Source organism: Amphiura filiformis, chromosome 8 (genome assembly GCF_039555335.1).
Source record: "Amphiura filiformis chromosome 8, Afil_fr2py, whole genome shotgun sequence".
Taxonomy (NCBI): domain Eukaryota; kingdom Metazoa; phylum Echinodermata; class Ophiuroidea; order Amphilepidida; family Amphiuridae; genus Amphiura; species Amphiura filiformis.
In genome coordinates, this window is record NC_092635.1 from 60,108,504 (window position 1) to 60,127,261 (window position 18,758).

Below are 18,758 nucleotides of genomic sequence, written 5' to 3' on the forward strand. Positions count from 1 at the left end.
CTTTTTCATGTTCACGGGGGCACACCGACATCGCCTGGTTAATAATTACATTGTACAGCAGAGACACTAAAATGAATACCCGGGATCGATACACGTGAATGTGCTATGTACGATTTGAAAAGGGAGCACGGTGGCCTAGCGGAACGGGCGCTGACTCATAATCGGAAGGTTGCGGGTTCGAGCCCCGGCTACGCCATCGTGTTGTGTCCTTGAGTAAGGCACTTTATCTCGATTACTCCTCTCCACCCAGGTGTTTAAATGGGTACCGGCATTCTTAAATGCTGGGAAGGTAACAGACTCGCTGTAGAGGAGGTGTAGCGATCCCCTATAGCAACATTACATGGAGGAGTCTGGCCCAATCGCCAATGAAAGAGAGATGGGCACTCCGATCACTGTTTATACAGGATCGTCTCCTTTACCTTTTTACTTACGATTTGATATTCAGACGATAAATCTTTGGATACCGGGGTAGAAAATTATAAATATCTCTCATAATTTTTTTTATTCTAAAGAAGCCATATTTTTATGCTTGCATTTGAATATATGTGTTGAAAGGATATGATAGTCGTTAGCTTGCGTATTGAGAAAGAACCGTTCGTATTGAGCTCAAAAATTGACAAAAATTCTGATTTTTTATGTGCCGAACTATAGCGCAGCGTAAGCCACTCGTGGAGGCAGTCTAAAAGCAGATGACCTCATGGCGTATACCATACTCACTGACCGTACAGAGGTCAGTGACCGAGCTATTGTCAATAGCCTTAGTCGGATGTCCCTCGGCCCATTATGCGTCTCAAAACTATTAAACAGGTCGGATCAAAATGGCCACACTACCATGGCGATTTCTGCCATGAAGATATCGAGGCGATGACACGGTGGGGGGAATGACAATATGGACCACTGTAAACGACGACCTTTTTCACGTTATCTGGACGTTTCAGTTTTTTAGCGGATTTCAGGATTTTCACGCGTTTTCTTTTATTTTCAGGAAAAAGTGAGCTATTTTACCACAATTTCACGTTGTTTGTCAGATTAATGTCAGTTTCAGGTCTCAAATAAACCCGTATTGCTAACATTGACAACCAAAGATGATTGTTATTTTGAGTTTAATTGAACTTTCTATATATAGATCGAACTACCTCATAGTACATGGTGCAGGATGGTATCGACAAACAAACCCTCGTAATGCCCACTCGTGTGAGCTATAGGCCTATTTAGTAAGTGCAGGGATTTGAGACAAATAGGTTTATATTGTGTCACCTCAATTTCATTTCAAACGGTTCCAATTAAATAGATCACTTGAACCGTAACGATCTGCATGAACTTGGCATTGATGTTAGAGTCCTTTTCAGTCCTTTTTATGTAGTTTACAAAAAAACACGTCAAATTTTAAGGTGACATCTGGCAAGACAGGCAAGTAAACTATCTTTATATATATACTAAAATAATAATAACAATATATATTTATAAACAATAGTAACAATTTGAATTTAAAGACAGAATATATCTATAATTAAAACAAAATTTAAAACTTAAAACTTAGTGCCGAACTTAAAACTATAAAACTTAGTGCCGATGATCGATGATTGGTGACAACACGGAAGTTTACCGATATTGTTGATAACATTGCATAACTCGGGGAGGATAGGGGACTCTTTGCTCGCTTGCTGATTGTCTGTCTCGAAAGCACGAGATATTAACCTCAAAGACCGGCGCGGCGGTTAGTGAAACCAATGAATTGTACCGGGCCTTGTTTGCCTCTGTCGGTTCCTCAGTTGCTTCATGGTATCCAAGTGCAGCTTTTAAAATAGCTCTTAATGTAATCCAGAGACAATATGGTAATGGGTGGTGGAACGAAAAGCTGACACATATCTCTGCTACCAAATGTTCTGCAGTCATCGACGCCCGGCATCGACGCTATGGCTGAAGTTTTGACAAGCGTTGAAAGATTGGCGCTGGCAAAAGTACGGTGATTTGTTGTTCTATCGCAATGACATCGGTGACAACAACACGTGATAGATATCAAACCAAGTTTACCAATACATTGTTCGACAAGACAATCACGTAGACTTCTAGAGTATCCTTGCATGTGAAAACTAAAGATGATAGGTCTATACCTACACTGTAAATTGGCCAGAACACATGGAACGCGTTCATTAATGTAACGGTTTTTAACACATGACACGTGTTCAACTTATTTAGAGAACACTAGTGTTAATGTAGAGAACACATGTGTTATTACCTCAGAACACTAGTGTAACATGTTCTAATCCTTTAAACTCTGGTATTCAAAATTACTATCTATGAACACCTCGGACACATGAAAGAAATGTAACGGTTTTTAACACATGACACGTGTTCAAACATTGATTTTCAGAATGCTGGTGTTCAACCTTTATTTATACATTACTCGACAATAAACAAATGCATGGTAGTAAAAACAAGATAATGGCGGTGTTCCGAAGAATTACGATGAAATCAGAGAGTTTTCACCTATAAGGCAAGCCCAAGGCTCGAACCCTCGCAGATCGTATCTCCCGGCCGACAGCGCAACGCATTAATCGCTCGGCCATCTCACCCTCTTGTCTCTCCGATGCTTGTTCATCGCTGTCAACAGATATACTAGTCGCTCCCAAAGTTGCCCTGAATTTCATTCTACCCTAAATCCTTCGAATTTACTCTCACTATCATCCCATTTGTCTTGAAAAAGACATTTTGGAATAGCGTTTCAGTCCCGGGAGCGTTTCCACGTTGCATTGCCATTGTTGTTGTTGTTGTTGTTATACTTATATCCCTCCTTCAAAGGAGCACCGTGTATTTCTCGCTGACACGTCGCAGCTCTCCAACGCCTCTATCTGCTCATGCGTTCCATTTTAGAACAGGCCCATTCCATGTCAACTCCAGGGATGTGCACCGCAGCACCTCTTCAATTTTTTTTTTTCTGTGTGGTGGTAGATATTGATGAGAAAGTAAAATCCTGAAAATTTGAGCTTCATACTCCATTTCGTTTTCCCGTGGCATCAATTTGAAATTTAGGGGGGTCAGCGTAAAAAATGTGTCGCAACGCGAAAGACGATGTTTGGAGGTCCATAAATGTAACCCTTTAAAACTTTGAAAAGTATGTATCCTGGGGTACTTTTTGGTGTAGAATTCATATCTGCTATCAGAAAACTTGTAACTCCTTTACTTTAAAAGATATAGGGCCCTCAAAATGCAACTTCGTCCAACCAGGACCAACTTTGGGGGGTCCAGAACTCCAAAAGTAAAAATAATTTTATGGTCCATTTTTTTGCCAGTCAGAGCCCTTTGGTAGGACATTACTCTTATCCAATATTGAGCATATTAGAATACATTTAGCTGAGATATTACCCATGCAAAACCACTTTTTTTTTTTTTTGACCCCCCTGAAAACCAAAGTCAGACAATTTGCCCCACCATCAACTTCAGGTATGTTGAAGATATGTTCTTGGACAACATTTCTGAGAGATATTGGCTTGGGGTCTTGATGGCTTCAACACATTAGTTAGGTTTGCCTTCTCCATAGAGTTGTACATTAAATCATTATACATGCAAAATCAAAAATGTGTACAACTCTATGGAGTAGGCAAACCTAACTGATTTGAATTCTACACCAAAAAGTACCCCAGGATACATACTTTTCAAAGTTTTAAAGGGTTCCCTTTATACATTTATGAACCTCCAAACGTCGTCTTTCGCGTTGCGACACATTTTTACGCTGACCCCCTAAATTTCAAATTGATGCCACGGGAAAACGAAATGGAGTATGAAGCTCAAATTTTCAGGATTTTACTTTCTCATCAATATCTACCACCACACAGAAAAGAAAAAAAAAAAATTGAAGAGGTGCTGCGGTGCACATCCCTGGAGTTGACATGGAATGGGCCAACACCAGTATTCAATATAATCATTCAGAACACTTGTGACACGACTGATCAATACTGTGTGTTCTACATTATACTAAAAGAACACTAATGTGCAAGGCTTATCATATTTTCAAATACACTAGTGTTCTAAAGAGACAATTATGAACACCTCTTACGCGTCTGAGAAGAGTCATGTGTTCGGGAACATTTGCAGTGTACAGCTGACAAAATCCTTCAACATGCTGAGGCAAATGGCAAGTGTCTTGTTAATGTTTACTTGGCGAGACCAAGCAAAGGCACACATTGAAGGTATATATCTCAAGCTCCTAAGAAGAAGCAGACACATAGCAAATTCTACATTGCGTTAAGGGGGTTCTACACCCCTGTGGTAAATTTGTGACTATTTTTGCATTTTTCTCAAAAAGTAATAACACACTAGTAACCAAAGTTATGTATATTATTGGGGCAATGCATTCAATTACTACACTGAAATGTTAGTGACTCAAGACAAGCGGTTCAGTATATATGATAGTAAAAGAGGTACATCCCAGATGTACCTCTTTTCTTATCATAAATAACGAACCGTTTGTCTTGGGTCACTGAAATTCCAGTGTAGTGTAACAAAATTTGGGCCGAGTAATTAAGACAAAATAGGGTATTTTTTCGCACGGAATTTTGACGGTTAATTTAGATAACAAATTAAGGAACTGCATGAGTGTGGCTGCAGTATGGTATGATTTTTAAAAAAGACATTGTAGATTTTAAGAAGCTTAAGGTGGTTATGATGACACTCGTTTTTATTGTTCTTTATATATAAAAAAAAATGTTTATCTGCTCATATATTTTTCTCTCATGCTCTGCATTGTGTATTATTTTTCCCTAAATATGGTTTTAAATAACCAGCCCACGCGCCGACCGCTCGGACCCCCATTCTTTTACAAAATGGTGTCAGGAGTGGGATGATTTGGAGGTTTTGGTATGGTTGTATTTTATGCATGTGTTTGGATTGAAAAATGTTTGTGAAAGTACTGTCAAATAATGAACATGTTGTTTTGCATTGAAGTGACATTGGTTTTTAAAAAAAGTATATATTCTCATGTACCGCTGGTAGCAGAGAGATTGTACGCCAATACTGCAGTACTCTGTAAATTGTTGCCATTTAGGGAGCAAGTTCTTTGAAATACTGGAGGCCTTGTGCTGAAGAAATTGACTTTGGTGAAAATGGCTCTGAGCCAGTAATACATCAAATAGTGAGCCTGCTAGATAGCTTTGTCAGATGACGAACAATAAATACTAGTTTAAACATTGTCTCATCTGCACTTCAGAAGAAGACTTAAATCGCAATGTTGGCACCGAAGAGTGGATAATCAACGCCATGGATCCCTGGCCATGGATTGATACTAAAAAGTAAAAAGGACACTAGAAGTACCGGTATTCGTATTGTATTGGAGAGTGATCGCATGCGGCCACCGGCCGGGGCCGCCCGTCACGCAAGGAAGAGTTATTTGCTATAATGATAGTACATTGTGAAGAAATGTTGTCGATGTGGTACAAGAATGAAAAAGGTAAAGAACTGGAAGATTAAGCAAGCCTATGGCAGTGAAAAGTTTAAAAGACAGTAGCGGTAACCAAAGGACACGGGGCATACATGTGTGGAGATCATGAGAGACAATGTAGACGCAACTGAGCTAAAGATAGACTCACTTTTGTGTTATGAAGCAACTATACTTATGCTTATGTAACATGTTTGTATGTGCTCATTTATTATTGTGTACCGGCGCCGGTACTTGTAAGTTGTATCATCATTATTATGTCATAACACTGATCGTTAACTCTTGTTTTGCTTAACCCATTTTTTTAAAGTTACAGGATGTGTAGCGGCCCAAATTTTGTCTCTTTTTGTAGGTGTATGCCTTTTATGCCGGGGCGGCATCGTCTTCGGTGGGGGCTCTGTAACAAAATTTGGGCCGAGTAATTAAGACAAAATAGGGTATTTTTTCGCACGGAATTTTGACGGTTAATTTAGATAACAAATTAAGGAACTGCATGAGTGTGGCTGCAGTATGGTATGATTTTTAAAAAAAAGGACTAGCCTGTGTTTAGGGAGAAGTATACAGCTCCGCCAATCATTAAACTTGGTCATTTTCTGTGTGGTTTGCCTGAAAAATCTTAATGATCTCTGCCCGCAAAATTAATATGGCTGCTAAAGGACATGTTTTGAACTTTACAAATTTTCTTGTTTATTTATCTTTTCGTATGGTGTCAAATCCATCATTTCTGCAATCATATTATAAAATCCTGGCATTGTTATCGATCAGTTGTTTCAAGTGCATTTTATGTTTTCTTATAGTGGTGTGCGCCCTTATTGTTTATCAGTTATGCAAGTTCAGCAAGGTCATGAACTTGGGTCAATAATATTATTTTGTTGTTGTAGTGTAAGACCCTATAAAAATGTGCATGCTTCATAATATGACTTAAAATATTTGTCAACATATTCTAAAAATTATGTTTACATCAATGCCTGGTCCACTTAACCCAGGTAACACAACACACAGATAAAAGTGGAAGCCTTGCGGTCAAAAAGCCTGAGGTCAAATATCCTGGGGTCAGATGATGATGTAATCAAAACAATGGCGAGTGATGTTGATTTAATGTGATGGAACCGGCCGTGATTTGCCGTGAAATTGCACTGATTGGACATGATTATGGATAATTAAACTTAATAAATCAGCTTGGAAGACGATCAAGATTCTTCCGAGGCTGAATTTGTGATTTAGTGAGCTGTGGATCTGGCCAGATGAAACCGATTAAAATGACGACTTTCGGTCATCGTATGAGACATGCATGTGAATGGATGGTGAAGTGTATCATTAATATTGCGCTGTGTATACAATGTATGGAGCTGAAATGTAGATTGTGGCAGTTTTGTCGGTGGAAGCTCTATAAAGCGTCGGGTTATAGAGCAGTCCCCGTTTTGTCAGCACTCAGTGGCGCTCTGCATTGGGAGTCGGCCTAAAGACATGTACACGTCTTGATACCTGGTGGATCTTGACAAATCATGAGACTGACCCATATCGTTTGTGGCGGATGCTGTTGTGTTGGTAATTTACTCAGCGATTTTGCATTTCTGCGGAGATTGGCGGCGCCTGTTGATGTGTTTCGCAATGAAAAGACTCATACTTAAAATCATAATGACCTCAGGTATGAACTCATACATTCGTCAAATATTTGGACTCATTCGTTCTGAATTACAGCAGAGATTGAACAAAATCATAAACTCATTCTTCCAGCATTGGGACTCACACTTTCAAGTGAACAAATCAAGGCAGATCCACGCATATAAAACACCAGTTAAATTTTGGTATTCAATGGTTAAAAATCAATGACAGCAATCAGTAGAGTAAGACATGTAACAATAACATTGTAGATTTTAAGAAGCTTAAGGTGGTTATGATGACACTCGTTTTTATTGTTCTTTATATATAAAAAAAATGTTTATCTGCTCATATATTTTTCTCTCATGCTCTGCATTGTGTATTATTTTTCCCTAAATATGGTTTTAAATAACCAGCCCACGCGCCGACCGCTCGGACCCCCATTCTTTTACAGTAGTAATCGGATTCCTTGCCCCTATAATATACATAACATTTGTTACCAGTGTGTTATTAGTTTTTGAGAAAAATGCAAAAATAGACACAAATTTATAGAGGGGTGTAGTACCCCCTTAATGCCACAACAAATGGTGCCATGTCTGTCAAGATTTATTTGCCCGATACACATGGATCCTCGTACACACCATCTGTAAACATGGTAAAGGATATGTCTTTTGTGACACTGAGGAGTTGCAGTGAAACGTATGGTAATTCGCTTGCGCCCATCTACAATGCCTTGAGTGGTGGGAGAGTAGCGTCTCTATGCACTATCGCATCGGCGGCAGACGCCACTGGATTTGCTGGCAAAGGAAAGCTGAAGTTTTGGCAGGCGCTGAAAGAACTTGACTCAGACGCAGACATAATCACTGATAATGTGTATGCCCTAATCTGAAGCAGTCTTGTCTCACTGCCATTGAAGTTGTTTTTGCAGCTATTTGCCTCACGCATATATTTAACAAATGTAGCAGATGTTAGGTGGTGGCTCTTGAAGAAGTAGGCGCAATCAGACATGTCAGAGGGTCTGCCGCCAACTTAACTTTTCTTGTATCAGCTAACAATCGCTGCAGGTGAAAAAGAAATGGAAAAAGAAATGCTAGAGTGAACAATAGCCCATGAGGAGTGCAGATGTCATGAGGAGTGCTCGAAGGTCACCTTCCCTTTGTCTGCCCAGATCCTCATTTTTCCAGGTCTCTCTTCAGGCCAACAGTAACGGCTTCAGGGTTGTCTCTAAATGTAATCTCACAGAACAATGTGGAATCATCTGCGTATAGAGGTAGAGTTGGTTTTCAAACTCATCACCCAGATCAACAATGAAGACAGAGAACAAAAGTGGGCCAAATCATACTGCAGTTACTGTCCGTTTTCCTATACACAATACACAGTGCTCTCACCATTGACGCGTGACCCCTACAAATGATCTACGTTGGAAGAATGGGCACTTGCCTAGTTAACATCACTGTGTGAAAAATAACCAGCCAATATGTTAGCTATTCTCCAAACTTCTAGCAAATATATTTCTCTAACATGACCTAAAATTACAGCTAGGTTAGATGTTCAGAAATAGTCGCACTTTTGTAAAATATGAGTGAGGGCAAGACATAGCTAGCCAACTCCCCGTGTTAATTGAATGGAGATTTGACCGAAAATATTGGTATCGGACCGCTCACTTCTGAAGGAAGCCACAAAAAAACGGTACAAGCTACATTTTAACTATTCTCTGGCAATCATCATGATGAGTTTCTTATATAGTATGCCGAAATTGGGTACTGTAGGTGATTGACAAATGGTCGCACTTTTCCGATAAATAAGTGACAGTGAACATGAAATATCAGCGCCCATAAACCCAAGTTAGTAGCTAGTTAGTGGAGGCCGTCACGGGACTGATTATTGATTATTGAAGTGCCTTATTAATAGATACGCACGATTTAGGGCAAGAAAAACAAACCGGGACACTTTTGGAGACATCATCATCATCATCATCATCATCATCATCATCATCATCATCATCATCATCATCGACATCATCATCATCATCACTTTCTACATTTTTTCTAAACAACATAGGGCCTACCGTTTTAATAAGATTTTTTTCTTGAAAAGCATGTAACTATAATTATTGTTTAGAGCGTGATGAAATAAAACATCACGATTTTCATCACAAAACAAATATAATGCATAAGAAATCGTTTGTTTTAGAGCGTGATGATGAAATAAAACATCACGATTTTCATCCCGAAACAAAGTAATACATAAGATATCAATTTTTCGTGAGTGATGAAATAAAACATCAAAATTGTCATCACGAAACAAAGTAATACATGAGAAATCGTTTGTTTTAAAGCGTGATGAAATAAAACATCACAATTTTCATCACAAAACAAAGTAATAGGCCTACAAAAGAAATACATTTTTCAAGAGTGATTGAATAAAACATCACGATTTTCATCACGGAACAAAGTAATACATAAGACATCGTTTGTTTGATTGCAATCAACCGCGACAGTTCGTCTCACACACATAACAATGCACTGCGATCAAATAGGTTGATGACAACATTTGATTGAATGGACTGCACTGCGCCATGATTACGTGCACCGGTTCAAATCCTTTGTTTGGAGCCAATCAATAATTTCACGTACAGCCTCTATGCAAATTAGAGTTTACACACGCTGCAGCTGGGGTAATCGACCGAAGCTTGTTGCCGTTAGTGATCGAATGCATGAGCTTATTTGCTTTACTGAATCGATTTACTGGATTAATTTCCTGTTAACTGGGTTTAATGCCACAAAGGTCGAATCGCCTTTGCCATGGACCATGACTGCATCATGATGAGGAACTGATGTATTGATGGAGAAAGTACTTGATAACTGGCCAGATAAAACAACTTTGATGGAACGATCTGTCAGCTAGGTAGCTCATATATAGTCCTAATCCAGGCGAGCAGCTTGTCGGATACACCTTTTGCCATGAGTTTTGAGCAAAGGCCATTATGTCAGACCTTTTCAAATGCTCCTTTGATGTTCAGGGCAATCAGGCGCACTTCGTTGCCACTATCGAGGGAGTTCGACCACTCTTGGGTCAGAATGGTGACTGGATGTCAGCTGTGCTGTTGTGCGGCCTAAATCCAAACTGTCTGTATCGAACTTTATGGCTGTTCTACATAATTAAGTCTGATGAATTTGAGATACAGAATATGTGTTCCTATCAGATGATGAGGATGATTGGTGATGGAAAATATCACAATGTGTATCATATGTATGTATGTAACTAAAGTTGCAGAGTGAAAATAGAATGCATTATAGTAATTTACAAGCATGTGAGCATTTCTCATGAAACGGGTGACGGACTTTATGAATATACACCATAAATGGCCGCCATTTTGAAATTCCAGATGATTGGTAATCTGATTGTCCCCTAACAAAATCTGGCACCATGTTATTTGGACTTGTTGGTATTGATATATGGGTATTACCACTAAAATGAGAGTCACAGGATATTCACAACTTAAGTTATAGTATAAATGTTAAAATGGCAGCCATTTTGAAAATCAAGATGGCTGACAGCTTTATTGTTCCTTTGGACTCATTGGCATTGGAAATGTGGGTACGGCCACAAAAATTAGCCTCATATAGGATATTCGGAACCGCATGTTAAAAATAAATATTAAAACGGCGGCCGCCCTCTGCCACACCTTAGATTTTTCCATCAAGACTTTTCTTGCTCTTTGGGACCTATATAAGGTATCTAGATAGGTTGTTTTATCATTCAAATTCCACGGCTGACCATAGTCCCCAAGGCCCGAAATTTTACCCATGGTTTGCGGCGCGTGGTCATTCTGATCATGCATTGTGACACCCTCTAACCAGATTCAGAACGGGAAAATATTTAACCTATTTCTCCGATATTTCATGTGTTTTATTGCATCGAACTTTGGCTATGAGCTGTTATGGCGATGAGGTTGTCATGTATAGATGGAAACTATGTGTATAGGTCAATTCATTTGCGCGAATTTGACCAATAAAGTGTCATGGTTTGCTTATGAATACACTCAGAACGGTGGTCAACCGATATCTATTGTTGTGCAAGGCTCAATGATCGAATTTGGTGTTGAAATGAGCAAAGTGACACCTTTTCTCGGCCAAATGAAAAGCAATAATTTTCATTTTTTCAGAAAATGTCAAAAGAAAACTATAATGCTTGGTACTGTATTTTTTTCAAACTTGGTGTTAAACTTAAGTGTGAAATTTAGGCTTCTAGTGTAAGATTTTCGATTTTTTTATAGGCCTATGCTTCAAGTTGCCCCGCGAGCTAGTTTTTGGGGTCAACGTTTTTGTTTTGCTTTTCAAAGTAACATAATTCGCTAACGAAAGATATTTCCCAAATTTCTAAAGCACATCATATAAAGCTATATGTCATAGTTTTGTCAGAATTTCGGGTTTGATTGCACCATTTTTCAATTCCGACTACCAATTTTGTCAAAATCAACTCGCGAATGTACCCATGCCATGGATGGATGATTTTGCAAGCCACAGTAGAAATATCGATTATTTCTGCTGGTTATGGTTATAAACATATCGAAAAAGTAACTAACTCCCCTTAAATAATGGCCATTATTCAAAAACGGGTGATTGTATTACAAATCTGTAAAATGCGTTGGAAGCAGAATTAATTTCTGCGCATTTTGACACCTCATTTGTAAAAATTTTCTACATATTGACGTCACATCGTACATTTAAATCAATGTAACCTAAGATTTGAAAGTTGCAGTAAAATCTATTGATTTGTATTCAGTATTATGGAAGGAAATCTGTGCAATAATGATATCCGAGTGTTTTTGTATTGTTGTAAGTGCAACTTTCAAATCTGGACCTCACTACATTAAATTGACCGGTGTTTTATTGTTTTCTGGGCTATCGTATCGAATGAAGTGTCAAAATGCACAGAAATAAATTCTGCTTCCGATGCATTTTTCAGATTTGCAGCCCGTTTTTGAATAATGGCAATTATTTAAGCGGGTTAGTTACTTTTTTTTAGATGTTTATTAGAAATGAAGCACTGGTTGAACATTTGGCAGTCGTAGGTGAAAAAAGGTGAAATCAAAACGGGATCTGACCAAACTATAATATATAGACCCACACGATGTGCCTTAAACAGCGGTGGAAATATCTTTCTTCAGCAAATTATAATAGTTTGAAACGCTAAAAAAAGAATTCCGAAAAAAGCTCTCGGGCGGACTTAATAATGTATATCCAAGCACTATGGTTTTTTTTAAACATAACATAAGTTAAACATAAGATAACATAAGTTAAACATAACATAACATAAAATAACATAACATAAGTTAAAACTGACATTTAAAAAATTGATAAAAATACTGCTTTATATTTGAGCGAGAAAATTTATTTTATAGCAAAAAGGTGTGCTGATTTTAACATGTATTGTAGGCCTATCGCCTCGACTTTTAGCGCGACTACAAAAGAACTGGTGACCACCGTTCTGACTGCAGACGTGCAATAATGTTTGCTAAATTACATAATGTGCAAATATAACAAACTAATTTAATTTGATCATGCTTTGATCTGGTGTTCCGTGTCTTGATCTGATTTCTTTTGACTATCTTTGGTTTTATAGACCATGTAGACCTAATTACTATTAATGGCTGCCTTGCGTCAATATGGTCATCATAACTTGAAGCGTCGTACGTAGCTGGGTTAGTTAGTGATAAATCTTAAATGATCATTGGTTAGTTTTCGTTAAAACCTGTGTTTTTGACATTATTATCATGTTCTATTGGACAACACTAGTTGAGTGAATTCAGATACGCCGATGGGCCATTTTAAACCATCAGTATTTTTGTGGGACATGAGAGCACATCAGACATATCGAATTGCATTGAATACGAGGCATGTCCTTCTGATATCAAATAAATTTTTTTTAATTCGCGGTATATAAATTTTATTCAAATTATGAATTTGATATTTTAGATATTTAACAGTCCTCGAAGTAAACTTTAATATCTAATGATATGTACTTAATGTATACGTAGCTGGGATGAAATGCCGACTATCAATTGAAAAATTTGACCTTTCATATTGAAGATTTACAATATTTTCCAAAAAAGACCTTAATTTTTTTGGTGTTTTTGGAAAAAAATCTGTAGCTTCAATATGACTGACGGCTTTTCATTCCCGCTGTATAGGCCTACACTTTAAGTATATCATTAGATTTATACAATTTTCTTCGAGGGCTAAACATTTCAAACTATTAATTTTTTTTGCCATAAAAATTAGCCTTATAATTATCGCGAATTTCGAAATATTAAAATTAGTTGATATCAGAAGCAGTGTTGTAACCAGTGTGGGGGGAGCTACGCCCGACCCGAAACAAAAAAAAAACTGGGAAGAAGAGTAAATAAAAATTCCCTTTAAAGGGAAGGCCAGCCTCAATGCAGAAGAGGTCTTGTAATTAGTTTGGGTCACAGTGAAAGGCATTTTTAGTATCACATTTACATCCATGTTACCATGGTTACACGACAGTCCACCAAACCATCAACATCAATGATGAGAACATGCACACCGAAACAGCAAAAAACGTTAACTCCTGCCAACTCTTTAATTCAAGGGGAAAGGGGGAAGGAGAGAAAAAGAGGGAAGAAAAAAGGGGAAGGGAGAAGAGCAAAAAGGGAAAGAAAGAGGGAAGAAGAGAAAGGGAAAAAGGAGGAGAAAAAAGGAAAGAAGATGAAAGGGAAGGGAGAAGAGAAAAGCAAAGAAAACTAGGGAAGAAGATAAATTATACTACTTTCATTGTAAAATTTGTACCCCGCCCCTTGGACCCCCAAGCGGGCCCCTGGACACAACCGCAATAGTATCACTCGTACATAAATACTATAACTTTTGATCGGAAATTGGGAATTTTTAAATCTGCTTGGCCCCCCCCAGGTCAGGTCTGCATTACGCCAATCAGAAGGACCAGGCACCCGGGGGGGGGGGCACTTCAATTTGAAATGGATATAGGTGTAGTAGGGCTGGCGCTTTCGCACTAAGGGGCATTCGGTGAGAGCAACATGTAAAAAATATGGGGTCATTGGGTGAGAGCATGATTTTTGGCATTCGGTGAGAGCAAAATGTAAAAAAAATATGGGGTCATTGGGTGAGAACATGACCTTTTTTTAAATGGAATCTTTGGGTGAGAACCAAAACAGCGCCACAAAAACCTCGAAAATCGAATTTCTAGTTCTAAATGGCTTCAAATTTCTTTATTTTTTCAAAATAAGTAACAAAATCAGTGATAAATGGAAGTTGCTGTTCAAATTGAACTTGTAAGGGTCTTTGGGTGACAGATCAAATGGAAAAATAGGGGGTCTTCGGGTGACAGAGCGAGCGCGGAGCGAGCATGTGTTCGTAAAAAATATGGGGTCTTTGGGTGACAGCGATGCTGAAAAAGGGGTCTTAACAGCCCTACATACGCGTCACCTCCAAATTGAGTGCCCCCCCGGGACCAGGCACGTACGCAGGAATTAATTGGGGGGGAGGGGGGTGCTGATTTTGAAAGGGGGGGGGGGCGATTTTATGAAGTGGACTCTCTTCTTCCGAAATTTTGGGACTTTTTGTATACTTTTCCAAATTGGGGGGCGTCGCCTGAATGCCTGAATCCCGGGTAGGACATTCCTCGTTTTCAAAATGCATTCAAGTTCATCTGCTGTGCTCTCAGGTGAGCCAGGTCTCACAAAAAAACGTCGTTATCCGAGACTTGCGCGATATGTTCCATAATTTGGCTTAAATTTTCAACATGAAGTCAGAAAATTTTGCATTATAAACACTCATTTTCCCCGTTTTATTACAATTTTGTAAAACTCACCCCGGGAAACTCACCCAGGATTATGGGGGGGGTCTAAATTATTGAGGGTGAGCCCCCCAGCCCTTGGTTCCTAAGCCTATGAATGATTGTTGCGCGAAATGTTCTGACCAAATTATGACACTTTCGGGTAGGACAGTGACAGTCACACACATCGTAGAATGCTGTGACATGTGGCTGAAATTGAAAATGAGCTGTGTTGACTTAAACATGTTAAAAGGGAGCTATATTCAACACAGCTAGCGAGGGGAAGGACGCCGCCGGGAAACTGTTATCTGTCTATTATTTGCACCAACGACCCTGTGATTTCATTTTCATGATAAAATAAAAGGTATGTAAGTAACTTCATGTCCTTGAATGGTGGAGAATAGCGCATATTTATATGGTCTATTAGAACATAATCAACCATATATATCAACGGATCTATTTTATCCATCTTAATGTTGTTAAGGGTTAAAACATCTCGTTTTAACTATGGATATCGTTACAGTGAACTACCAACGGAAGGATTATAATATGGAGACTGATACCAGCTTCGTAGAATCATCGGAGGAACATCGAAACAGAATCAATTCAAAATCCTCTGGTAGAAGCCACATATTTTCGATACAGACGGGAGAGGTTGCAGCGGTGAGTACAATCATAGATACTAAAATAAGTATCTATGGTACAATCCAAGAAACAATTATGAGACAGGACTAGTAGGCCTAATTTTTTTTGTGACAAGGCATATTTATAGGACTAGGCCTATAGGACAGCATGCAAATATGAACTGTTGAAGACACTACTGACAGGTGTATGCACCCCTAAATATTCACATATTTAAACCAAATTGCACCCCTTAAAGGGGCATTTCGTGATCCTCAGCCTCATCCCCCCACTTTTCTCAAAAAAAGTTGAGATTTTTATATCACTGGAAACCTCTGGCTACATAATGTTTATGTACAAAATATTTCTTGCAGATTAATTCGTTTTGCAAAGATATCGTGAAATTTGAATTTCGTTCTGTGGGGATGGTGCACCAGAACGAAATTACAACGCATTGTCTATGGAGCAGTGTAATAGGCCCTACACATAATCATGCAACTCGCAAACGCAAAATCAGAATCAACTGAAATTTTGGGAATAGGCTTTTTCGTGGATATGTACTGAAAAATGTCATAAAAAGAGGATGCTAGGATCACGAAATCCTCCTTTAATGGCAAAACACATGCAAAATCCTACCCTAAATGCAAATGGCGTAGCACATGCAAAACCATAGGTACCCTAAATGGCGTCAACTGAGAAATATCTAATTTGTACCCTATTAAGTGGCGTAAAAAGAAATGAGAATTTGATACCCAATGTATCTTTTTGATGTTGCAGACCTATAGAAACAAGAAACAAGGTAACAAGAATCAATTAAAAAGTGGTGATTTTTATCAAATTAGTGCAAACTCACTCAAACAATAATATTACTAACCCTAAACGTCAAAAGATTTGGCTGAATAACTACTACTACTGTAAAACGTCCCCCTTTTTCAAAAAACTCTTTACGCAATTATTTTCGTGATTTTGTGTTGACAAGTGTCTCTGTGCAGGTGTGTGTGTGTGGGGGGTAAGAATAATATTTTGGAGAAAATGCTCTTCCTCCCTTTCCCCCTTGCGCCTCCCCTGGTTCCACCACTGATTAGGGACTAGATAATATTATACTGATTAGGCCTAGGCTATTTTTATAAAAGTTCATAGGATAATTAATATGATCTCAAGATGTGCACTGACAACCTTGAGACATTTCGATAAGACTTTCGATAATCACTACAAGATTCCGCATGCACTTCACATGTAAACCGTCCGCCCGCACATGTAAACCGTCGCCAAGGTACTTCGCTGGTACTGCGCAGAGGGTTGGTAGTAGTCAGGCCCGTCGGAAGCAAATTAAAAGTGGTACGGCCGGGGTACGGCCCACTTTTGGGGTCTGGGGTGAAACCCCATCGGTGTTTGAAGGGCAGAGCCCCTCATGGGGTTCTAGGGGCGAAGCCCCTGAAGCCCCAGCACTTTTGAAAATGAAAAGTACAATTTCAACGGTAAGTTAATTGGACCAAACTTCAAAACTAGGACATTCAAAATAAAATGAACAACCATAAAACATGTTACCAATTTGCAGTACACATGATACTAAATTCGTAAGTCGCACCTCAAAAAAATAAAATAAAATGTAAAATCAGCCATTCAAAAATCACCGAAGTTATAAAGTTATCTATCATATTTATACAATTGATCCGATTTGTTCAACGGCGGACCCAGGACTGCTTCTCCCCCCCCCCCCCACCGGGTGCTTAAAAAATATCGTAAATGTACAAAATGAGCGCGAAGCGGGGATCGCGACGCACGCGCAGGGGGGTGTCTGAGGGGGATGTAAGAAGTAAGAAACTTTTGCAAAATGAAGACCTAATTGAAGCGATTTGGTGGACCATTCTGTCACTATATTAGTGTGTAAAATTTTAGTTTGAAAAAGCTGAAAATGTGTGAAATGAGGGGCCACGAAGCCTTTCGTTTCCCTATTGTTTTAGGCAGGAGCGAAAATGGCCACTTGTTTATGCACTACACAAGGGGTGTCTGAGGGGGGATGCTCCCTCCTCAGATTTTTGTTTGGAAATTTTGCAAAATGAAGACGGGGGTCCAGTGTGTTGGAATGGGCAGGTCCCCTTGCCTAGGGAAATTTTGCATTTCTGAACTCAATTCGCGCGATTTGGTGCATACTTCTTTCTTTCTTTCTCTCTTTCTTTCTTTTTCTCTCTCTCTCTCCCTTTCTTTTTTAATTTTTTTTAGGCTGAAAAGTGGCACGGCCATGGCCGTACTGTCCATAGCGGTTCCGACGGGCTGGTTGGTACAATTTGTGACCCTACTTCTCATACCCGACTTTTCATACCCCACCTGACCCGACTTATTTTTTTAATTTTGTGAGATATTCGCAGTGTATTCAGTAGGTAATCAAATATTGAACAAATGCCATACACATTTCCTTTATTATCGATTAAAAAACAGCATTTTCAAGCATTTTTTAACGCAAATTTCAAAGCCTGGCCTCAGGCGTTCAGCGATATCCCGGGGGGGGTACTCAAGTTTGGTTTTGGTAGGGACGTGCCGCTGAGATTTTGGAAGTGGACCCATAAATATACCAATTTTTCAAGAAATTTGGACCCATTGATATACCAAAAGTCAACATTTTCGGCCGAATTTAACCAAAATTGTCTTGGTTTTTACAAATTTTCCCAAAATTTTGGGGAAATTTAGAAAATTTTTGCTAGATTAAGGAAAAAATGGGCTGTTTTTCGAAAAAAAATTGAAAATTTTGAAAAAAGGACCCATTCATATACCAAAATAGGCTTGGAAAAAGGGGTCATTGATATACCAGAAGGCCGAAAATGCTACCCCTGTTTGTGGCACGTCCCCGTAAGGTCATTTGTACTGAGTACCCCCCCCCGAGCGATATTGAGATATAATTAGCATTGATGAGTTTTGAGCCCTGTGCAATACAAATCACACGGATACTTGCTCAGACCATGAGCACACCATGAGTGTTTGCTTATTGACCAATTATCAGGAGAAAAGTCAATAACTGGTTGCCCTTTATCTGCTAACTTGGTTGAACCTGGTGTGGTGGTATACAGCTGTATACGTTGAAGTCAATGTTCAATAAATGCCAAATGTTGCTAGCAGTAAAATAGTTGAATATGCCTACTGCCCCCGGGGGTGTCACCCCATTGTGGCCTGTACACCATCCGCGATAATGAAAACGGGTAAAAAGGGTAGTTTTTCGTGGGTAGGCACGATACGCGCGTTACGCGTTTAGGGTGTCAAAAACATGAAATATTGGAAAAAAGGGTAG

General features: G+C 39.0%; 1 protein-coding gene across 1 annotated transcript in view; it reads left to right on the forward strand.

Moving 5' to 3' along the window:
- Positions 1 to 973: 973 nt before the first annotated feature.
- LOC140159307 (broad substrate specificity ATP-binding cassette transporter ABCG2-like) overlaps positions 974 to 18,758 on the forward strand; it is a 99,886-nt gene continuing 82,101 nt past the window's right edge. Inside the window, 2 exon segments of the mRNA XM_072182732.1 lie at positions 974 to 991; positions 15,378 to 15,517. Of these exon segments, the coding sequence (XP_072038833.1) occupies position 991; positions 15,378 to 15,517 (141 nt within the window). The 5' untranslated portion in view covers positions 974 to 990.